At 34.5% G+C, this 25,574-nt stretch overlaps 2 protein-coding genes across 3 annotated transcripts; one reads left to right on the top strand and one right to left on the bottom strand.

Moving 5' to 3' along the window:
* The first annotated feature begins 2,532 nt into the window (after nucleotides 1–2,532).
* Nucleotides 2,533–7,118, top strand: LOC133202495 (uncharacterized). Its single transcript, XM_061338335.1, has 5 exons — nucleotides 2,533–2,944; nucleotides 4,366–5,172; nucleotides 5,274–5,785; nucleotides 6,185–6,402; nucleotides 6,949–7,118. Exons 1-5 carry the CDS (start codon nucleotides 2,533–2,535, stop codon nucleotides 7,019–7,021), a joined length of 2,022 nt encoding a protein of 673 aa, XP_061194319.1. The 3' UTR covers nucleotides 7,022–7,118.
* A 1,483-nt stretch (nucleotides 7,119–8,601) lies between these two features.
* On the bottom strand, nucleotides 8,602–20,788 carry LOC133202788 (uncharacterized). 2 transcript variants are annotated; one of them, XM_061338659.1, is made up of 4 exons: nucleotides 20,652–20,788; nucleotides 13,828–14,287; nucleotides 11,737–13,446; nucleotides 8,602–11,399 (listed from the first exon to the last, which is right to left on the bottom strand). In XM_061338659.1, exons 1-4 carry the CDS (start codon nucleotides 20,742–20,744, stop codon nucleotides 11,203–11,205), a joined length of 2,460 nt encoding a protein of 819 aa, XP_061194643.1. In that variant the 5' UTR covers nucleotides 20,745–20,788; the 3' UTR covers nucleotides 8,602–11,202. The 2 variants fall into 2 exon arrangements, with proteins under 2 accessions (XP_061194643.1, XP_061194644.1); XM_061338660.1 differs by having other exon boundaries at nucleotides 11,737–13,443.
* Between the last annotated feature and the right edge of the window lie 4,786 nt (nucleotides 20,789–25,574).

The raw sequence follows: 25,574 nt of genomic DNA, 5'->3' as shown, positions 1-25,574 counted from the left end.
TGATGAATGAAAATTATGTAGTAAAATAATAACAGATTAAGAAGTTGAAGGGTGTATCGGTTGAGCTTAAAGATCGTAGACACCATGTTATACTGAGAAGTGTTTTAATTAAAACAAGTTTCTTTACCGATCTCTTTACTCTTCTATAGTTGCTGAGAAAACGGAAGGAGAATGTTGGGTTCCACCCATCTTGTATATAGGTAGTGTACACGTTCAGTTTTTTTCCTTTGAAAAAGTTTAAGTCTACTGCATCAAAATTTTTTGGGGTTCAATTTCTCCTTCTCTTCGTTAGGCAACCCAAAAGTTAACGATGGCACCATTACTGGCATGCACGTTCCACTTAACACCAAGGACTGTACACAAAAAGAAGAAAATGAACAAATTCCATTGAATGCAACTAAGATGGACAGTTTGATTTTGCACGAAAAGAGATTACAATCAGGCAAAATGCCAATTGGCAACGAAGAAAATTCTAATGGCGATTCTAAAAATTTTGCTATGAAAACAATCAAGGGCAAATGTTATGAGGAAACCCCAAAAGAAGAAGTCAAAGAATATGCACACATAAGCAAACTTTCTGATAAAGAAGATATTAATATTCGAAAGGTTGGTTTTTCTAATATAACTATGTTCATTTGAGCAAGAATATTTCATAGGAGTCTCCCATTGGTATCTATGTAATCCATTACACTTAAGCCAAAGGCTTCATTGAAACCTTTTTTTACTACTGCAATATCTGCATTGTAAGGTTGTGGCCAACAAAGAATTATTTCTGTTCCCTTTCGAACTTGCCCAGATGACCTTTACTCGAGGTCCTGAAACCTTCAGGCCAAGTGCTAAGTAAAAGCTAGTTTCTAATAGTTTCCATCAAAAACTTATTACACGGTCACAAATTGACACATTTCATTCGCCTTCATAATCTTCAATTTTCTCGTTTGAATGTCATTTTATTTCGAAGTCATTCAGTTACACAATTTACAATTTATTTTGAGTGAATGACCTGCAGTCTACACGTTCATGTTACACGTCATTAAAATCTTAACAGAAAAATTACAAAAAACGTGTACGTGTACATCAAAGTTTGTGCACACGTACACGTACAAGTTTAATATCTCAACCTCTCTAACCTATCACAAGACTGTTAGCACAAGTTCAAGGTACTGGGGAAGGAGAATTAAGTGTGGGTTGGGGTTCGAAGGAGATGACCATCATTTAGTGGTCTCCCTCATGGTAAATCTAGATAATTTTAAAAGCGACTGTTCATGGGTATTTTGTCTAAAAGTACTCGAGGGTTATTTAAATCACTAAAAGGAGAAATGAATGTTTTATCAATTTAAAATCAGGAGGATATAAGTACGGGGGAGGGGGGCTCATCCCTCGACCACTTTCTCTGAGAATAGTTTTTTGATGTATTTTAGCTATGAAAATTTTCATTTGGAAGCTGCTTGGTCCCCCCACTAATTGTTGCTATACTGTTAAACATTGGCAAATTCCACCATTAAAAACATATACTGAAAAGTTAGAGAAAGATCCAACCCCCACACCCAGCCTGAAATAGGAATTTCGAGTTTGGGCATTGTTAATGGGTTGTCAAAAATGTTACGAGTCTGAGATATAAAGGAGGCAATGTATAGGATTTTATATACTGTAAAATCACTTCATTTCGTGGGGTCGGCAAATTTTTGTGGTTTAAGGAAAGAATATGCCATTGGGTTCATTGGGATTTGATTTCGTGGATGAAGAATTGTTGAATAGTTATGTGCATGATATTTTACATTTCGTGGTGGACATGAATTCATGTGTTCATACATGTATCTCGAAAACAACAAAAATTAAACCACACGAAAATGAGTGATTTCACTGTATTTGTAATAAGATGAAAGAAATGAAAGATTAAGAGGTAGAAATTGTCTAACCTGCAGCAAAGGCAAAAGTATAAACTATTGGATTTTTACTATGTTACGTTCATTATAATTTTATCAATATATTTGCTTGTTAGTAAATATTTAAGACTTGTGAATGCTAATGTTTTATTCTACTTTTCTTGTTCACTAGAGCTGGACCTTTTACAGTGATGATGTGGGAAAGCTGTCATGTTTTGAAGACAGAATCCAATTACACAGAATAAATAATGCCATTAAGATAAAATGGGAGAACAATCCAATATCAAAACTTACAATCACTCTCTGTGATGAAAAGGACATACGAACTAGTAAAAAAATAACTAACCTTACTAAAAAACTAGAACATGTGCATTCTAGGCATATTACCGTGGAAAGGGCACATGTGGATGCAGCCAAACAATTTGTGAAGAATTATCAGAAATGTTCATTTGTCAAACTTTTTTCAAGTCCAGACTTAAGAGAAATCCGTATTTATTCCAGAGTGAAGGATTATGTTGATGCAGCAACGAAGGATTGGGATTACATTGTATTAAGGCAAAAAATGAGGGATAATTCAGAGTATACCCCAAATCACAATCGATACCCGCCCTTTTCAGCTAGGTATCATTTAGATAAAACAAGAGGGGAAATGCATTCTAAACTTCACTGTGTATGTACAACAAAAGAACAATTAAATATCTTTGTGTACTGTGAATCAATCCTGAATGCTAATGTAGATGTTATAGTGAATGCTGCAAGTGAAGATTTAGGTCATCGTTCAGGTGTGGCAGCAGTTATAGCAAAAGCTGCAGGTCAAACACTAACTGAGGAATCAAAAGCATGTATCGTAAAATATGGAAAGTTGAAGGTCACTCAAGTAGCCTTGACATCAGCGGGCAATCTTCATTTCAGATTTGTTCTGCATGTTATTGGGCCAAGATGGAAGAAGTACCCAAACAAAATTGACTGCCTTTCTGATCTCAAGCAGACAATCTTAAATACCCTTGAAATGGCGCAAAGAAAGGGAGCAACGTCTATTGCCTTCCCAGCCATTAGTGCAGGTATCGGTGATAATTTACATGTTTTAAAACAAGATGTGTTTGTGAAACACTGATGCCCCCCCCCCCCCGTATAGCAGCTTGTGGCGAAAGTCAAAGTTTCTCAAATGCAAGTCAAATTCCAAGGTCAAGGTTCAAAAGATAAAAAATGTTGTTCTCCAAAGAAAAGTCTTGTCTCAGGGAATATAACTACATGTATGAAATATGAAAGCCCTAGCACCAACCTTTGAAAAATCATGGTGAATGTTAAAGTTTTTTTGAATAATAAGTCAAATGACAAGGTCAAATTGTCAAAATTAATGGCGCCCAAAGGAAGGTCTTGTCACAAGAAATACTCATGTAAAATATGAAAGCCCTAGCACCAACCATTCAAAAGTTAAGGTTTTTCAAAATAGATCAAACTCCAAGGTCAAGGCCAAAGGGTAATATTATTGTTGGTACCCAAGGGAAGGTCTTGTTACAAGGAAAACAGATGTGATTTATGAAAGCCCTAACACTAACTGTTCAAACATTATGACCAAGTTAAAGTTTTTAAAAAGTTGGTCAAACTCCAAAGTCAAGGTCGAGGGTCTAAATTGTTGCTATCAAATGGAAGGTTTGTCACATCTGTGAAAATTGAAGGCCTTAGTTCTAACCTTTCAAAAGTTATTGTCAAGGTTACAGTTTTTTAAACGTGGGTTAAACTCCAAGGTCAAAGTCAAAAGGTAAAAAATATTTATACCCAAGGAAAGGTTTTATCACAAGAAATACAGATGTGAAGTATGAAAGCCCTAGCATCTCAGACAACTGTTCAAAAGTTATGGCCAAGGTTAAAGTTTAGTAAAATTTTGCAGAAATTGGTCTAACTCCAAGGTCAATGTCATGAGGTCAAATATGTTATACCCAAAGAAAGGTCTTGTCACAAGGAATACACCTGTGAAATATGAAAGCCATAGTTCCAATCAATCAAAAGTTATGGGCGATCGAGGTTAAAGTTTTTGTGGACAAACAGACAAACAAATAAACAGACAAACAGGTGGATGGACAGAACAAAAATTATATGCCCCCGAATATTCGATTACGAGGGCATTTAAAGTCCCATGGATACTGAGGTTTGTTCAAACTTGCACCCCATTAGGACACGTGGGTTTGATTTTGTGTTTGTGAGTATGGGTATGCCCCCACCCTGGAATGATTCTTGGGTCCGCCTATGTAAACAAATTACTTTTTTCTTACAATTGAAGAGTCATCAATTTGAGCTCTTAAACATGACTTACATGTTTAATTTTAATTCATATAATTATAAAGTAATTAATTATTTTCTTTATAGTCCATTCTTGCAGTGAAGTTGCTCCCCATGAAATCATGCAATTGTCTCGTATGAGAAGTTGAGTTTAGAATATATGCCGGTGCATTGTATATTGTTATTCATTTTTTTTTTGAAGATGGTTTTGAAGTGCCAAAGGAACTGACTGCAGAAATATGGGCTGTTTCTGTTCATGAATTTAGCAAAGATAATGGATTGAAGAGCTCGATACGGGATATACATTTTGTTGATATAGACCCAGACATTGTACAGAAAACAAGAGAAGCTCTTGAAAACATCGAAAAAAGTAAAAATTTGATTAACTTAGCCACAATAAAGAAAAAATACCCATATATTCAGTGGACTACTCTATCAAGTTCAGAAAGAACTCCAAGACTTAAAAATTTCAGTAAATTGGATGTTCCGAAACAAACATCAGCTGAATATGAAAACTTTGGTCTCATCCAGGTAAACAGACCAAACATCTCGACAGAAAGTGGAAGATCTAGTGCAAAGCTAGTCAGACTTCCAGACACAACAATAGCCCATATCCCTGTGAAAGGTTTTCAGTTCAGGAATGGATTAATTGTCAAGATTTACACTGGGAGTATTGTGAAGTTCCATGGAGATGCCATTGTTATAAGAACTGACCCTACTTTATCAGATTTTGGATTCTTGAGAAATGCAGTCAGAAAAGCCGGAGGTCAAGAATATGAAAAAGAATTTGAAAAGATGAGAAGACTGAAATATATTGCAAAATTAGGCGATGTCTTGCACTGCAAGGGAGGAACACTTGGAGCTAGATACGTACTGCATTTGGTTCTATATCCGTTATCTTCTACGAAAGATCGCAGATTTGAAGAGTACAAGTCTTATCTTATGAGAGCGCTTGATGAAATAAGTTCTCGGTCCTGGAAAAAAGTCGCCATTCCTCTTATTGGAGCAGGTTAGTGCTTTTATTGAAATAAATACCTGTAATCTTGTGAAATGTTGATTATGGCTCTATGTTCAAGGTATATGTCGATGACACTCTTTTATTACATTCAGGTTTTATCGAAAAGGATATGTTTGACCTTCAAAAATGTTGCCAGGCCTGGTTCTCAGTTTTTTCAGACTTTGCTTCCACAAGAGAACATACCTGCCATATTGGAGAGATACATCTTATTAACCATAACACGAGAATTACCTCTTCCCTGATTGAGGCTTTTGAAATTAACAGCTGTGTGGTTGTTAACAAATCTGCACATGTCTTGAATTTCAGGAGCGATTCTGAAATCATCAACAAAAGAAGTAGCAAAGAAGACAGAGGGAAATCCTTGAGAACACATTTCTTTGAAGATTTCAGCTCGCAAAGAGCAAGATCTTGGGATCGACTGGTGCAATCAGATGAATCGCCTTTGTCGTTCGGTTTCGAAGAACAGCGACGTCATAGTACTAAAGGAAACCAACCTGAAAACGGGACAATGAAATATAAAGTTGATAAGTATTCTTCGTTGCCAGGATACGAGAGCCATGGAACTATCATAATAAAGTACTACTTTCCAAATGGAATTCAAGGGGTGAGTATAAGAACAACATATGTATATGTGGCTTTACAGGAAAATTACGGTATCACAGATAAACATTTTATATATTACTGTTTAAATGTTACTGTATTGATTGAAAAACCACTACATAAGCGCCTAATCAAAAAATATAATTGACGAAATACAATATATATAGGCTCACGTTCAAAAAATATAATTGGCAAACCACTATATATAGGCGCACGTTCAAAAATATGATTGACAAACTACATGTATATATACTAAAACAAAACAATATAAACTCAAAAAATAAAAGAGCCATATTTGCTTTATCAGATACATGTATTAGCTTACAAATCATCTAAGCACACGCATGAAAATTTGTATACTTAATTATCTTTTCAAAAAATATATACATTCACCTTATGAAAGCCAGAACATCCCAACCCAGGACAGCCTTATGAAGGAACTGAGAGACCAGCCTTTCTACCAGCCAATACAGAAGGACAGAAAGTCCTAAGACTCTTACAAAAGGCGTTCGATCGACGGCTCACCTTCACAATTGGGTCTTCCATAACCACAGGAAGAGACAACGTCATCATCTGGAACGGCATTCAGCACAAAACCCACCGAAACACGGGAGCTCAAGCGTTAGTCTTTTTTGTGGTTTCTTGTTATTGCTTCAAGGACGATATGATTGTATTTACCGGTAGTCATTTATTATAGAAATCAGTCTTTTTTAAATTGTAAACATGATAAAGGTGAACAGGTTTTTCTTGAGAATTGGAGGAGGGTGTCAAAAAAAATATATCTCTTCGACAAATCGATATCGAAAATTTGGAATCAATCGTACCAGTTTGAAAAATGCTGGGATATATATCTAGAAATTGAACTACATGTACATGTATATTCTTGCAGAATCTATATCTCTTTCAGTTCCCTTTCCCAAAATTTAAGCTTATATCAAAATGTCTTAATATTGGACAAAAATCGTTATATACAGAACTTATACAACTGATTAATGCCTTGGGGAAAAAACCAAAGAATTTTAATGACATTGCAACACAGTTCCAATATAGTTTTCCTGGTATGACATTATTATTTATTTAAAAATGACAAGTTCGCTGAAAATAATCTAGAGTGATATGCAGTTTCATACTTATTTAATATTCATGATATTATGCTCTTTTTGATAGGTTTGGATATCCAGACTCCAGCTATTTAAAGAGAGTACAACAAGATTTGGCAGAGAAAGGCGTGACTGAGTAAAAGGGCGGACTGTGATAGGAAAACGAGGAAAAACTTTCTATTCTGTAATATGTTGATGTTTTAGACGGTGTATTGCAAATTCCTTAACAACTTTTCTTTACTATGTAACCACTGAATGATGTATGTAAGTGTATTTACTAATAAGTACCATTCTTGTTTTCAAGAAGTGCCTATTGAATTAAACATGAGATAAATTGATTCACCAATATTTTTTGTGGTATTTAAAAGATGTTTATGGTCCCCCCTTTCGCGAAAGTTCGGGTCATTAAATCTCTCACAGAAAACTTAAATATTGCATGGTCAGACTTTTGAATGAAAAGAGTGAGCTTTTATATTTCACATGTGCATTACCTGTGATATCACCTTTCCAAATACATAGTATACTATGACCTCTTGACCCTGACCAGGATGACCTAGACGTTTGACGTGATTAAAAAAAAATAATAACTTTGACCACAACTTTTACACCGTAAAATACAATGCTTTCATATTTGTCACAAGTTCAGTAGGTCTCCGAATGTACTATGATTTTTGACATCATAGCAGTAAAGTTTGACTTTTCAAAAATTTTCACCTTGACCGTAGCTTTTGTACACTCATGAGCTTGAATTCGAAGTTAGATTTTAAAAAGTTTAATCTTGGTCGTAATATTACATAAGAATTATAACTTTCACTCGGATGGTGCACAGACAAGACAGATACAATATGCCTAAATCATTGCACTCTCAACCAATTATATCCCGAAAGCGGGAGACCACAGTTCTCTGAATTTTCTTGTTTTAAATTTAATTGTTTATAAGCCAGAAAACCGTGGAATGCGCAATTGAAGCAATTAAATGTACTCAGTTGTAATTAACCTTTACCGTCTCGCTGCCAGACCTCGTTATTAAATCATGGGATAAAAAATTGTGCTACATAAATGTAACACAGTGCTCACCCTGCATACAGCTATCTTTTGGATAGATATCCTATAGAATGGGAGATTTCCATACAATGAATAAATTCAACAAAACAAAATTAGATCAGCAGTTATAGATATGATGGAAAAGTTTACAACTGACACATAATGCACACAACAGGATGGAGGGAGCAAATGATTATCCTAGGAGATGTGTTATTGTGTAATGAGTTTCCTCCTAATTAAAGAGGGATGTAATATTGCATCAAAATCCTCGATTCTACAGTCAAGAATAGACGTCACACTTCTTACCTCCCTTGATGACAATCATATTAACAAATTAATGAGTCGTCCGTGTGGCGCAATGGTTATAGCGTTTGCTCGGGAGTTGCGGAGTAAGTAGTTGATCCTTACGTAGCGGGTTCGAATCCACTGTGTAATGTGCAAGTGGAGACCGGTCCTATAAACCGAAACCGATGTCCCGTGTCGCAGTAGGTGCTGGCACAAAAAAAAGATCTCTCACTGCTCAATACAGGTCTAAATTTGCAGCCCTCCACCGACAAGTGGTGGCGTCTCAATATGATTGAAAAATTCTCGAAGGGACGTTGTTGAACAAGCAAGCAAACAAATTGATGAATTCAATCACTGCAACACTGTTTTCAACATAAAATTCTACTAAGAATTTTCAAATAACATTTTAATCAGAAATGGACAATGAAACACAGTTGTTTTGTTTGTTTTTTTTTTTTTCTCAACAATATTCACATCTTTAGTATAAAATGCTATACGAAACAAAAACAATAAAAACTTGTATAAATCTACCATTCAGACACAGGCAAAAGAGAGGTTAACTAAACTACAAAAGTATCAAAAAAATATGTATCAGGTTGTATACTAGATCTAAATATGCCCATACAGGTATGTAGAAGTGTCAATACCTTTGCTTGTAACATCTGGTTATTTTACTTCATTAAAAAATTTAACAAGTCATTACTTAAGCAAATTTAATAAGCTCTTCCATCTAGTATTGCAAGGACTGAGGAATTTTTTTTCACCTCATTATCAGTTTTGACACATAAATTTGGTTACACTTAATTTTTCAAAAGAGAAAATTTACTTAATGCCATAAAATTGCCAATATTCAAAACGCAGTCAACACACGAAAAAAAGACCAAAGACTCTTTCTTACAAAACTGAAAGCAACACAATCACATAAACTTAAAATAGAACACAATACTCAGAGAGGATTTCTAGACGGAATGAAGTTTACATGACCTATAAAAATAAATACATGGAAATGTCGAATGCATGAAAATGACATCGTTGTATTGATGGTGAAGTGTGTGATGTAAAAGCAGAATACAATAGAAATGACAAAATGGAATGATAGCATAAAATGCGACTAAATACATGTACATTAAGCAGATTCTACATGGAATTAAACTTGCTCATTTTACAATAATTTCTCAATAGATACTGGTGAAACAATTTCTATACAGTCGTTACTTTAAGTATATATCATACAGAACCTTAAGCTTTTTTTATGAATGGTGAGTGATTTATAATTGACCAGTGACCACACAATACTTACTGCATCCTGCTACACTGTATACATCAGATGATACAGCTTCTATATTCCTGATGTCAAATGACTTACTTTAACAGCAAATCTACATAGAATTCAATTACATCTATAAATATTCTTTCTTTAAGTAGATTTCAAACTGTCTTCGTATTGATTGTCAAGTATGCAATTTTCATTTCCACAGTACATGTACTATTATAACATCGTTTACTTAAACAAAACGTAAGTTTCAAGTGAGTCACTTTCAAATGCTGGAACAATTAAAACATATCATTGAGACAGAAGTTCCCCATGAAACAAAAATGAATGACCTACTGAGTTAGTTTGAGAATTTTACATTTAATTAACATGTTTCTACTAGTTGTATCTACACAATCACTATAGGTTAGTTATATTAAGAAACCATAGGAAGAGAGTAATATTTCGAAATCACAGGAAGTGAGTTAAATTTAGAAATCTCAGGAAGCGATTTTAAATTTAGAAATCACAGGAAGTGAGTTAAACTGAGAAACCAACTGGCAGGAAGTCTCGTTAAGTTACAAGTATTGTACATGTATTTAGGAAACTAACAAATCTGTGCACATAAAGTGATTGTATTATCAAAACAAACACCTGGCAAGAGTCTCTTAAAGTTACAAGTACTATATTCCGTGCACACAAAGTAACTGTACTGTCAAAACAGACATCTACAATTAATTCAATTATCTAATGAAAATGTCTTTTTAAAAAATCAAATTTGACGCATGAAACAGAAAGAGGAAAGTTAAAGAAAACATTACCTTGAATCTTTCCCTAGCACTAATGAACAGTACTATAAATACATATTCTTTCAAAGTTCCTACAATTGAATATTTTGTTTAGAAATTTACAACATCAGAACACAATCAACCAGGGGTTAAGGAAAAAAATTTCCTACACAACTGTTACTTAATCGTACAAAGTAAAACATGTCAAACATCAATTCTGAAAATGTTAGTATTGTATTTCTACACTACTCCTTTCTCAACAGATAAAACAAGAAGTCATGATGTTCTACTCCAATCCTACCACGGAAATAGAAAATATTCATTGCAAACATTAAGCAGATTGTCAACAACAGAGATCATTTAACACATCATTTATAAAAATAATAATACAAAGTTCATCCTATATTCTCCTAATATACAATTAGCATTAAACAGAACTGTCTTACTGAATTGGTAATACAGTGTAGTATACTGTTTATAAAGCTGCATGATGTTTCCAGTCAGAAAATAAAATATATAAGCCATACAAAACATAAAAAAACACTTTCACTTGAATTTCTTTTACATGCTGCAAGTGTTCATTGATGAAATAGCTCTCTCAATCCCAAAACCACTCAGGCATTCCTTCATTTATAACTAAACAATTACAATGCAGAGCATGTGTTGTATCATAGATGTATCATGCAATAACAGAATGTCCAATACGATACACATATCATGTAGGCATGTCTGATATGATACACATATCATGTAGACATATCATGAAGAGATCGTCTGGTACATGTATATTAGTTTTAATGCAATGCCTATCTGTCGAGTAAGAAGGACATTATGAAGTGAATGTCCTCCGTGAACAAGAGACATCTCTCCAGCATAACAGCCATACTATGTCTGCACGTCTAATCCCCATCTCAAACACTGAATAGAAATACTAAGCAAAACCTAAATGTCCCTAACACAAACACAACAACAGGTTCAGGTACACTTGTGTAGGCTCAGTCAGGTCACTGGTGAGGGTCAACAGGTGCCCCCTGAGTTCCTCCACCTGGGCTGGCAGCTGTTTCAGGTCCTTTTCATCCTCTCTAGGGAGACTGTTCAGTTCTGCTTTACTCATAACTGCTTTTCTTCTTGCTGTATTGTGGCCTTTTCCTGCAAGAAAACAACATTAACCTGAACCATTATCAAATTTATTTGGATCCATTGTATATCAATCATTTTTTACATATCATCACATGTACATATACAGAACTATTATGGAGATTCTTTTTTCAGCTTATATTTAATCATCAGCAATTTCTTTCCTTGGTGTTATCCAGTTAACAATGATATTTTGGTCATAAACATGATAAACTTGAGTATATATTTTTCTGGTTAAATGAAGTAAAATTTAGAACTACATCAACAAAGGGACAGTCAACTTTGTTCAGACACTTTGAAAAATGTTGATTTACATTTATAAATCATTAATAAATATTACAATACTCACTTTTCTTACACTGTAGATAACTCTGAGTCACAAAGTATAGTATCATGGCTAGCTCCTCCACCTGAATGGGGGAGAAGTATGCCACCTGGGGGGCGGCAGATTCATTCTCTTCATCAGACTGGGGTGTAGTGGGCGGAGTCAAAGGCGAGTATCGAGGAGGGAGGGCACAGTAATAGCACTCATAAATGCTCCTCAAATCCTGAGGCACATCACTACCAGGCTCAAATGTTTCCTCGCAGTGACTCAACAGTACCAGTGAGATCAGACGAAATCTCAAGATATTTGAGCATATTGTCTCGATGAGTAAGCGTTTATGTTTTATACTAGTGAGATATATGTATGTCCTAAGCAGCTCTGAGCTTACTAGTTTGGCACATTCTAAGGGTGATGATGAAACAGAAATTCCTAGTGATAACAGTTTCTGCATTAAAGGGAGTATTTTTGGAACTTCCTGCCTTTTCAGGTTTAGGTCTTTAAGATCCTGGTCTGGCACCAATTGTCTTAAGTACACAGCATCTTGAACCTCTGGGTACTCCCCACTCGTTATAGAACACCTGATCCAATTGACTAGTTCCTTTAAATTTAAGTATCCACAATCATAAGAAAGTGTTTTGTACACTTTAGTCTGTCTTAGTTTCCTTGGGTCCCTTAAATCAATGCTATGAAGCTCCTCTTCAAATGTCATAATCAAGACCTTCAAGAAAAGACCCACCATATGAAGAATTAATGGGACTTGGTTTGATAAACCTCCACCGATGGACAGTTCTTTCATAAATGCTTTCAATACATCCCACTCTATTTTTGAGAACACATCTGGATTTTTCTCATGAATAAGTAATAAAATTTTATATGACTTCAACATAATCTGGGTGTCCCGACTCTCTAGCAATCCTTTGATCACTATGTCCAAAAATATGTTTATTGGAATTGTGTGCCTATCCAAATAATCATGGATAAATTGCAGTCCTTGGTCTAAGAAAGCAGTACCCTCTTCAAAGCAACTGTTGATTGTGTTTACATGAAGGTTACTGAGTGCATTTGACAGTGTCTCATTCACATCATCACTCAGTATGGAGATTCTCAGTGGCTTTAAAACTTCAAGCACACAAGGTCCACTAGTGCTGGCTTTTTCTTGGGATGGTTTCTCACTAATTTCTTGAGTCTGTCGTCTAACACGAACATTCCGCCTATTCCGTAGTTTTCCAACTTTAACATTTTGTTTAATTCTGTCTTCCAGATTGCTCTTGGAATCTCTCATTCCATCAGTCTCAGGTTCAGTATTATCTAGAATATCAAGGAAGTGTCTCTCATTCTGATTGGCTGCTGAGCTTAAAGAATTCCGACTGTGTGTCCTAGGGGGTGGCGAGTCAGGGTTGCTGCTATTTAGTGACTTGCTAGAACTAACTCGCTTCAAAATATCTGCAAGCTTTTTCTTTGTGTTCTTGTTGAAGAAATTTTCCACTCCTGGTGAAGATGGGGCAGATGGTGAACCTGAGCTGGAGACGGTTTCCTGCTGATTCTCTATTTTCTTAAATGGAGAGTCTTTGTGATGAGCAAATTTTGCTGGCGTTTCCTGAACACTCTCGTCCTGAGCGAATTTCGTTGGCTTTTCCTGAACACTCTCATCCTGACTGTCTATCACTATTGTACAGTTTTCCTCATCCTCTGACAGCACAATTATACTGCTGTTGTTCTCCTTAGAAATCTCTACTGAAAGAAATAATAGCTTGATTATTCTAATTTTCAATCCATTTTGAATAAGACAGATACTTTGATAACTGATGTTGATTAGATTTTTTTCTTACACCACATAAAATTATACATTTATCTGAAAATGAAAAACAAAGTTGCATGAATTTTTCCCCTTTAGGCACCTGGCAGAATTGTCTCACATACAAATTTGTAATTAGTGTACACATAGAGATCACAAAGTATTCATACAATTTGAAAGCAGCAACATCTCAAAATAATATTCACTCTGAGACTTAATTTTCCCATAATTTCTCCATTATCAGCCATACATATGAGTAATATGGAATTATATTTCATAAAGTATGCTTCTGTTAAAAACTACAGGCAAACAAGTTCTACCTTCATAATCTTCATCAGAAGAAATGTCCTCATACAGGGGCACTCTGATTGGTTCTAGGTGGTACCTAAGTGGTGTAGAAAACTGCTGACTTTCCGGGGGAGGGGATTCTGGGCTATCCAGCACCACCTCCTTCTTGTGTTCATCCTCCGTCTTCACCTTCTCCGTCTTCCACCATCCACTGCTGGAATCTTCCTCCTCTAGATCTGGAAGATCGTCATCCGAGATGACCTCGTAGATTGGATGGTCATTTTCTGGCCTTGCTACACTGCAATGACCTCCTTCTAACTTCAGCACTTTTCTTGGTGGTTGGTTGTCCAGTTCCTCTTGTTTGATTATGGTACTGCATGATGAACCGCTAGTGGAAGGTTGGTTGAATTTACTTTTAAAGCTTTTAACAAATTTCTGTACAGCAGAATGTGACACATCATACAGAGGTTCTTTTTTCTTCTGGAAGTGTTCCTAAAAATGTTCAATTATGAATAATTACAACAAATGCAACAAGTCAAGTTTCCAAAAATAAGCTATCAAATTCAAAACAGTTGACATGAACAAAAATAACCCCAAGCAATATCAATTTAGAGCCAATTAGAAGACACCAACTTTTATATCCTTTTGGTAATAATCCTGACTTTTAAAAATATCAAAGATATTTGACATATATCTCTCATCCCCAGTGAACATATTACAGTAACTCCTCATTCTGTAAGTAAATCCAACACAGTATGCCACATTAGAAAGTCTCTAATCACTGCTTGTCCTGATCTTGAGTATTCTGCATTGCTTTGGCAATCCACCAGAGTGGATTTTAATTGGTTAACGAGTGATTTATTAAACTCCTATTATCTTCCCTTGTCCCCAGGGGGAGGGCAATTAGAAAGGAAAACAATAAACAGGAAATGAAGTCAATTCCCCCCATTAGTTGACACCAGGAGATTAACCAGCAATAGAGACAATTAACACACCAGATTACTCTAAACAGCCCAATAGGACAGTCTGATAAAGTAAGATCACAGGTTTCACAAAGCATCAGGTGAGAGATATATATACAGGTATCAGGTATATAAACAAGGTATTCCAGGTGAGTTTGGACTGTAATGTGGGTCACCTGGCTTTTTGACAGATTAACTGAAGAAATGCATGAGTTTATATACGTATAATACAATAATTTGTTACTATAGGACTTAATAGAATTCCCAGGAAGATTATGAGAAATGTAAATGAAGTGTATGGGTTTTTTTTTTTAATCTTTTATTGAAATGGATTTTTATTTGTAAATGATTGAGTAAACAAGTACTGTAATTAACTATTAATGTACATGTATTAATTACCTAAAGTATGAGTGTGTGTGTGTTTTTCTTTATTTCACGTACTGTAAAACTGCAAAATGTTATATCAAAACTTGTTCTCTCTCTCTCTATCTATATGAAAATATTAGTTTAAAATGTACATTTACATTACCATGATTACATTTACATTATTTTATCATGCTTTCTATAAAAAAAAAACTTCTTTTAAAAGGACAGGTATTTAAAGCTGAAATTTATAATATTTTTAGTCAAATACTATGGGAAATTAAATAAGGGAGTTCTTTCAGGTGCAAAATTTAGGAAGTGATTTATGATTGAATGGTTAGTATATACATAGCAAAAGGATGTATGGTCCAGACTATTCAAGCTGTATTATGGTAATTAAGGATAAAATAATGTCTAGTTTAGTTAAGAGTTATGAGCTTTTAATTAGTGGAGTCATGGGAGCTTCAAATTCTTCATAGAATTGAGTAAGATCAAGTAAGAGTCAGAGTGGGGTGATGTTTTTATAATATAAATTCTCCTCAGGTTGGAGTTTGTCTATATCCATTTCTAAGTAATATATCATTTTCCAAAGATTTTGTCATTTAAGTATTGCTACTTTAACGAGTTTAATAAAAAAAAAAAAAAATGAGCCACCTACTCAGGCATTTTTGCACAGTGCAGTGAAATAGTGTGTCTATATAATCTTATTCGAATTCAATCACTTAAATTGTCAATATCACAATATTTGGCATATTGATTTTTTTAGACAACTACAAAACAGAAATAACAGGGTTATGATGATTATGAATATTTTTTTATATATCACAAAAAGATACAAAACAAATTTTCAAGGAATCAATGGATCTGCTTTGAGATAATCATCTACTGAAGTTAAAATTTGTATTATTAAACTGGACATCAACCATCCCCGACCAAAGGGTCTCAAAGGACTTAATAAAAGGGATGAAAGGGAGATCTAAAGAACTATATGTAGCTGTGTTTGGAGAGGATCATTTTTAACTTTGGAAAGTTTGTCTCAGCATCATGGAGGAGAAAGACACTTAAAGGCTCAAGGTCAATGCACATCCTCTACCCACAGACACCCAGTGGGTGAAGTTTGAGCCAGACTGGGTCAAAGGAAAATATGCTCTGGGCAAGGAATTTAATTTTTCCACAGAAAGATTTTCTGACCTTGACCTTTGATCTAGAAAATTGGTTCAAGTTACCTGCTAACCCTCTACCCCCAGGGACTCTATCAGTATGAGGTCTATGACAGACTGGTGCCGAATGGAGACAGACTGATCACTGCAAGTCAATTGCAGAGCAGGGCTCTTCTGAGAAGTCAGGAATGCTTTACTAAGATCTAGGCAGTGCATAACTAGGATATATATTTGTACTATGCCTTCTCATTGTAAATAAATTAGTGCACTGTTTATCAAGCTTTGATTGGAGTGTGAATTACACTTTACAGTGATTTAATATCAATGGATGTATACCTACATATGGAGATTCTGATATATATGTAATGTATATTGAAATAACATTAATTTAACAAATTCAATGATTGTGGTCACCTTCCTGACAATTTTATGAAAGTTGTGTCTCTGAAAATACAAATTTGATAAAAATTCTATATGAAACTTTTAAAATTTACAGCAAAAATAAAATAAAATGTGACTAAGCATACTGATTACTTTTAAATCTGATGCGCATACATGTATCTCTGATCAAAACCTAATAGATAAAATAGGAGATGATCAAAGCCTGGGATGGTCGATGTGGCTTATTCTAGAGAAATCACTCTATAATCAAATATTTATAGTACTTTAAACAGTCAACTTGACATTCTGAAATGAATTGCCATTAATATATAACTCTGCCTGCATAAGCATTCTAGGTAGATGCTCTACACTACAAGATATTAAAGAAATAATCTATATTTCACATCAGCCCAATCATTGAAATAATATTAAACAAAGATTTTATACTTGAATGTACTTCTAAAAAATTCAGATGTTATAAAAAATTTCTTGATTTATTCTTACTAACCATCTTCAGAAACATCTAATAGACCATTTCCATTCAAATTATAACAAAGACAATTTTCCACTGCGAGCAAAACACTTCACATATTTCCTGGTGGTAGTAAATGTGTTGCGTCAAAATAAGGAAGTTTAGCTTCTTCTAACAGCATCATCACAAATGCATTTTTCCTCAAATGCAGTAAAAGGTTAATTGATTTGAATGGCTTTTGTTGGGTTGGAAGTATTTTCTAATTATAATGCAATATTTTTCCAATCTTTTCAATTCCAGAAAAGTCCATCTGTCTTCATCCCATCCCCATACCCAAACCCCTTAATAAAAAAGTTCATACTTTGAAATAAATTAAAGACATACACATATTTCTCATGAAAGAAGTTTGCTAATCTTTTGACTGGATATACAATTTCACTTTTCATGTATACAATCTGCTTTAATAGGGAATGACCATATGATTCGGGGGGGGGGGGGGGGGGGGGGGGGGGTTGTAGGTTGAATTTTGGAAATAATCTGTCTTCAAAAATGTTTAAAATAGTCCCCCCTCCCCCACAGGTTTTAACGTTACGTCTACTTTGAGATTTTTGGAAAAATGGGGGGGGGGGAGGTTGTAGGTTGAATTTTGGAAATAATCTGTCTTCAAAAATGTTTAAAATAGTCCCCCCTCCCCCACAGGTTTTAACGTTATGTCTACTTTGAGATTTTTGGGGAAAAAAAACAAAACAAAACAAAAAAACAACAACAACAACTTTGAAATACCAGTACATGTACCAAATTTTGAATGGCATTTATTGATTTTTGAAAGTATAAAATCATCATATCATTTTTAAAGAGTCAGTGAATATACCATAATTTTTTTTTTAAATCTTCAAATTTGATAGTATTAATCAGTTTAATAATGTGAAAACAGTGAATGTTGTATTAAAAATAATATTATTGTTATGGCAGAACAATACACATATCCTACATTGGATTTATGAAAGAATTTTAAATTACCAATTCCAGTTTCAACTTGCTGCTATGGTACTGTCATTTTATTTTTATCGAAGAACACATTTCTTTTATAAATTCAGCCAAGACAACCATGAATGACAAATATCTATTTTTATCAACACCTGTATTTAGTAAAGGGGATTTCCCAAATCAGAACTTGTAACTATCATTCTTGGATGATACTAATAGGACTTTTGTTTTTTGAATTGACCTGTTCAGAAAAAGGAAATATACATCCAGATTAATATGTAAAAAATATATACTCTTGATGACATATTTGTCATTTTCATTATGGAGCATGTTTCAATTCGCACTATAAAAACTAGAAAACAGAAGCCCAGAAGAAAAGTATGAGAATAAAGACCTAATTAATATGCTACATAATAAAATAAAGGTAGAGCACTTTCCTATATAGAATTTTTTGAAGGAAGATGCAAGTGATGCAATTTCACAAGATTTCACAGTAAATCATCTCTAACGATCCATACTAGTTTACTACCATTGCATGTAGTGGATCATTGATCGAACTGAGGTGTTTTCACAGTTCATTAACACTTTGAAGAAACATACCGGTACTTACACACATCCTTAATTAATGAGGAGGAATGACATGCTAAGAGAGCTGAAAAACCTCTGAATTAATTTAAATGTGAATCATATCAACAATCGGAAACCATGGCAACATTTTCTTAAACTTGAAACTTTGAGGGACATTTTGCTGTAATTTCACTAATAACAGACAGGAAAACACAAAATCATAACTAGATATGCAATGATAAATTACTAGTAAGCATGGTAAGATGATCTACACAACTGCTTAATCCAACCTAATATACAATTAGGGTATTGATTTAATGAAAGAAGGAAAAAAAAAACTTGTTGAGATCAGAAATTCTGAAAATACTGGTATTAAACTCCATCAAACTATGACATGATTATATTCATTTTATTTGTTTTGAGATTTTCTATGGCATCGATGGGAAAAATATGCATGTAGTGAAGTACCTTCAATTATCTAATACAAATAAAATCAAGAGAAGATAATTTTTTTAAGATTGCATCATCCTGATGAGTGATTCTGTCATTGAGGTACACATCCCTTACAAAGGCAAATAGTTGCAAGTGAAAGTAGAATCTTGAAAAGAACAAATTTTTCTTTTCTTTGTATTGAACTGTTGAAGTTATGTGCGATAAAGTGCTTAGATTACCGGTATGGTGCAGAGACTTTTTAAAATTAAATTTATAAAATTATGTCTGATAAAGTGCTTAGATTAGGGTGCAGTGACTTTTTTAAAAATTCAAATTATAAACAATGTGTCCTAGTTTCTACCAATGCTGTAGTTGACTAGTTCTGTGCACTGCCCAGTCATGAAAACATCTGCATGCCTCCACTTAAAAAAGAATGTGGACCATGTGTTCCAGCAAAGGTATCATTTGTCATTCAGCAGTTTATGTAAGTAAGACAGTGTTTCCCAAATGATGTACCATTAACCTGTTCCCAAACTTGATATATTTTCAGAGAAAAAAATCAGATTTTTTTTTAATGTTAAACAGGGATGATTTCCCCATATTTTTTTTTAAAGGGCACTGGTAAGGAGAGGGTGAATTCGATAAAATGTTCCAATCGTTCAAATGATGATGTCTTACGAACCCATGGCAGTTTAACGATTGTGGCAAGGGTCTGTCCAAAGATTATTCTAACTAGGGGTGAATATCTGCCGTCTACCAGGGTACCCCCCCCCCCAACAAAAATTTAAGGCTTAGGTCTTAACACTTCCTAATCTCCTTGACATTTCTACTCTACTTTTCATCAAGATGACCTTAGATTATCTAAAGGCTGTCCTAAATATGATTTGATGATAATCTCTTCTATCTTGCATAACCACAAGATCTGAATCCTGTCCTGGATTGAACTCAAGTGCTAGTTTATCAATTCATGTTCCTTTGACTACTCGGATTTCATTAATTCATTAAAATTGTTACTGGACATTTTTCTGAATTTGATTAAATTTATCTTATGTAAGTTCAAAAACCTACATGCATATATATAGAAGTGTGCAGTAAGCTTAACTGTTCTGTACACGAAGAAATCATGAAGGACGAATGATATGTTTGGTTTGAACATTTTTATCTATCAAGACTGCATATCTATTGTGCAGCAATAATCATTAATTCAGGCTAAATCATATGACGCAATATATAACTGCCCCCTTGTGTGAACTTGCTCTAGTTTGGGATTCACTATCTTCTGTGTGGCCTATTTTCTAGAGAGCTCTTCAAAGTTTTTGGGCCTAGAATAATATTTAGTGATAGTTTCCAGGTTTATTTTCACAAATAACTACTCTTTTTTGCAATTATTGGTGAGAAAATAATCGATGCACGTGTTCCATTCACGCTCTTTTTTCCAAGTTGAGGTCGAACAAGTTTGCACTGATTCATACTCAACCTAACACTATCCTCGCTCGGACGCCATTTTTAGCATCCTGTCTTTGACTTCTTACCTGCAGACTTAAGCGCCTAGCTAGTTCCAAGTCAGCTTCGAATTTTTCATCTTCACTCTCTTCATCATCGCTAATTACAACAACACTTTCCATTGAAAAATCCGCGTGCTAGTGTAGTCTTATCAACAAATCCGCCATCTTTGTTTTCAGCGATCAATGTCGTCACAAGTCTCGGGGTTTCCCAAGAAAACAACCAATCAAAATACGCCAAATAATTTGTTCCGTTTGAATAGGTCTGTGGCGGCATGGCGGGAAAATGGTGCAAGTTGCTGATTTTTTTTTCTTTCAAAGTCACAATATTTTTTTTTATGTGTGCATTTGTTTTTATGTAGTTTTATGTATAATTTTTGTAATGAAAATATAAAAACAATATTTTCAATCTGATTTTGAAGTTCATTTATCATTGTTTGTCATACATGTCCGTCACAGTTGTATCTACAACTAGAGCGAGCTCGTTGCAAAGCAACGAATAGGTCTTCCGTTGGAGCTGCGGAAGGAAGAAGTGACCTTGAGTCAAGGTCATGCCACATTCTAAAGTTATACATGTAAGCAATCTTGTAAGGGGAAGCAACTTACAATATTTCGCTAGGAAAAACTGTAAAGGAATGTACGTGACCTTGAACATTCCAAATGCCTTGCGTCAAACCATGACACACTCTCGTCATAAAACCCAATCTGTATGTTACCGACTTGAAAAGTTCACATTGACACGTCATGTTCTTTTAGTCCATACATACAGTCAAAACATCTTATCCTTAGTGACCTTGAACTTGAGTCAAGGCCATGTCACACTCTGCATGATACCAGCAATGTTTCAATAGTACAAATACGGTAGCGAAATTATAGTTTCTCTGTCAGTGACCTTGACTCGACCAAATGACCTTGCATCAAGGCCATAACACACACTGGTTAAAAGCAATCCCAGTCTGTGAGTTTCTGAATGGATAAGTTCAGCCATGTTTTTTCAGATCATACAGCGAGTCGGAATGATTTGTTAGGTTCAACATAATGATTAAAAAATTCATTGAGAATGTTTTAAGCCCAGTTTGGATAAGTAGTAAAACGTGGAGATCGGTCCTTTGGATGAGACCGTATAAGGTCTCGTGTCGGGGTAAGTGCTAGCGTGAAAAGGATCTTTCATGCTATAAATTTTGAATTTACCGGGTGGCAGTAAATACTGACAACTGGTAAGTTCAAAATTTACAACATGACAGATCCATGGCACTTGATTCTACCTCTGATTTCAAAAGATTTGCACTGTTCCTGATTTGTATTGTTTGAATGGTCTTTTAAGCTTGAATGTTGCACAGGTGCTTGTGGACAGGAACCCCCCCCCCCAATATACACCCCGGGGTCCAAGAATATTTTTATTCGTCTTTTTCCATAAATTAATATTCTAGTACACATTTACAATGTATTCCATATAAAAAATCCATAAAAATAACGTAGAATTAACGTTTTATTAAAAAATCATACCCGCGGTATTATGAAATAGAGAAGGTAAGTCACTTCCATTTGTTAACACTGGACCCCTCTTGGATATCGGGCCTAAAATATCATATACATGTACCTACCACATGTCACCAAAATATGTTATTATATCTTGTTTCATCGTCGCAAGCCACGGGTTTTGTGTCCATTCTATTTCCACAAACCCGTGGCTGCCTCCTTCTAATTTCTCTTGTTCTCATGAATATTAATAACATACATTCAACCAATGGAATAACATCTGACGCTTCAAGTCAGAACCAATGAAAATGATCAGTCTATCTTGTATTTGGATGAAACCATAACCACGAGCTGTACATCAACTTCGGTTCGAATTTCCTTTCTTAACGAGTAACGCTATTCAGCGTTCTCACACAACGTCTACATTCGAAACCCTGTATTTTAATGTAAAACCTTGTAAGTATTTTAGAATATACGTTACTCACATCTGTTCTTCAGGATCTATCGTATTTTTTTTTCAATAAATCTGCCACGCATAGCAAACATGATTTCATTATGGGCGCCGCCATTTAAGCGTACCAAAAATTGCTACAGAGTGATTTCATTGGTCAGGGTAAATCTGGCGTCACTTAATAATTATTCAATGATTCAGTCGCGAGAACGAGAGAATTTGGTAGGAGGCAGCCACGGGTTTGTGGAAATATAGAATGGACACAAAACCCGTGGCTTGCGACTATGATCTTGTTTCGGTAGATATTTTTGTCTTTAATCGTCCTATTTAAACGGAAGACCTTAAATAGTGCCTGTGGCTGTCACTATTTCGGTGTTTTTCAGAAACTTGATCGTAGAATTAGTCAAAGTCCACAACTGGACAATAAACTGATAAATCGGCTACAGTATATTATCTGTTCACAGAAACGACATATTGAAACTGGAAAAAAAATAATCCAGAAGCAATTCATTTCATTGAAATTCTATCATGAATATTTTGTTTTAATCGATGGACCCGATAAATCAACAAACTGACCGAAGGAAAAACGTTGCACGTGCCGTAACATTCTGTACGTTTTTTTTAATTTTACATTCTACTTGCATAATACATGCACATGTACATGTACATATATATTAAACAGAAACATAAATACCAAGCCCGTCGTCATTTTAAAAAAAAGTAATAAAACATAATTTGATTTGATCTATTTTATTTCATTTAAACTCTATTAATTTGTTTTAAAAGTATGATTGATCTTTAAATTTTCCTTTTAATATACACTCAGGGTAAAAAAAAAAGTATATATTGACTCGCGTAACTTTCATAGTTGTAGTTACATTTGAAAATGAAGAAATAATGAAATAATGAACGTTGAAGGGACTGGTGTGTTGTATGGCTAGACAACGCCTTGCACATGCAAAGAAATTTAGCACAGGTACTCTAGGACATGTGTGAAACCCCTAGGGCATGCCGTTTCCTGTTCTTGCTCTGCTAATCCCTATACACAGGAAATGATCGCGACTAATACTTAATACACAAAAAAACAGAATATATTCAAGTAAACTTGGAATTGATTTTTTTTTCTTGAGTATTATTGAGAATAATAAGTTTTAGTGATATACCCCCCCCCCCCCGTTTTAATTGTTTTGTGAAGTTCATCACCATGCACATTCCATCTTCTGTAATTGGAGAAATGTTTAAATTAAAAACAAACCACTGTTTACAAAAGAAGTAAATATGGAGGGAAAAAAATTGTTATATTTTATTGATATCTTTTATAACGTTCACGCGCCCACTCACTGCAAAGCTCACCATCGAATATTACAGCTTTCCGGTCATTCGACAATTTCAGGGAAATGCTTGCACATTAATACAGTAAAGTGAAATTATTTAAATGAATTATATTGTTCTAAATTTGGTTTGAAAAAAAAACATGAACGGTATATAGATATATTTTTATCCTCATAGGAATGCTGAAAACTGTTAATCGGAACTCGCACTGACTATTGTTTAGCACGTGTATGTAACATTGCAGTTCGCATATAATTTGAAAAGAGAAGTTATTAGAATTTATATTTCCGACATTAAAATTTGTCACGTTAAACTCTCAAATGACTCAGCTTATAAATAGTTTTCTTGATACTATTTTAAAAAAGATGTCGCTTTAGTATTGATATATAACTTAACAAAATTAATAATAATAAATAAAAAAAAAATTAAAAAAAAAAACAAAACAAAAAAAAAAAGATTAAATATATTCTGCTTTACAATTTTTTGTTCATTCATTATTTTCACCTTTTGCGAAATACAAGAAAATACTTTCATAAATATACATACACTGCGGGATTTTAATTTGTTTTTTTAAAAGAGGGAATTTCGCAAAATTCCTGTTCGGGGGGGATAACTCCCGTTTGTTTACGATACTACTTGATCGATGATTTAACCGCGGCGGGGACAGGTAGGTGATGAATTTCCCGCGGAGGGAACGCGGTTAACCTGTCTCACCTGGCCAAATCCCGCGTTGTGTTTATACCGCGACGGGACGCGGGAAATACGGGATCCGCGTTGTCTGTACTGTACATGTATAGTCAATCAGATTAGAAATACAGCGACTATCAGAATTTCGGGCCGTAAAAAAGATCTGATTTTGATTAGATTTCAGGTGTAGGCGAATGTGTGTGTACTGAGGGGTTAGTTAATTCATTCAAGATTTATTATATTGTTCGTTTGGACGAAGGCTTCATAAAAATATACACACTGCTTGTACAGGTACACATCAATGAATGTTCAGATTAATTCAAAAATCGGCGGACATTAATTTATTTCAGTTATCTAAAGGCAATGTTATTTCCAGAGACATTTATATTTTCTGTTTTTTGTCTCGGATTTTTCTTTTTTGTGATTTACCGGTTTACAAAGGCCTGTGATTTAACAGCTGTTCATAAACGCTGTCAATTAATATATATTCAGAGAAAACGAGACATCTCCCGGTAATTCATTTCTTATGGAAAATATATGGATTGACATCTTAGTATTTACCTGTGTAATTACGATGTTACAAACCGTGACGATGACTGGCCAGAAGGACTACCCGTTATGAAAACAACTCATGATCAACTCAGCGGACCTATAATTGACTTTAATATATGCTGTAAATCAATAAAATCATTTCAGTTTAACCGATATTTTATTGCAAAGATAATGGGGAAAAAAAGACTTGGGATTTAGAATTTTTCTGAATTTCAAACGCTCGATATGCATAAATTTGTGCGCTCTTGCATATATGCACTTATAAAACGTGCATGTTCTGTACTTGCATGCGTGTACATTGTATGTATCCGTAAAACCTTAAGAGAGCTGATAAATGTGTTCTGATTTTCAGAAAAAATAATGGGAACCTATAAATAATTACATGTTTATCATTTTGTTCGCATACAATAACAAGTTTAGTAGAAAAAAATAATTTGTTCAAGGTTAGGTGT

This window comes from Saccostrea echinata, unplaced genomic scaffold (assembly GCF_033153115.1).
Source record: "Saccostrea echinata isolate AGI-Se365-2 ecotype Australia unplaced genomic scaffold, CSIRO_AGI_Sech_v1 ptg000047l, whole genome shotgun sequence".
Classification (NCBI taxonomy): domain Eukaryota; kingdom Metazoa; phylum Mollusca; class Bivalvia; order Ostreida; family Ostreidae; genus Saccostrea; species Saccostrea echinata.
This window is presented reverse-complemented; position numbering and strand designations above follow the sequence as displayed.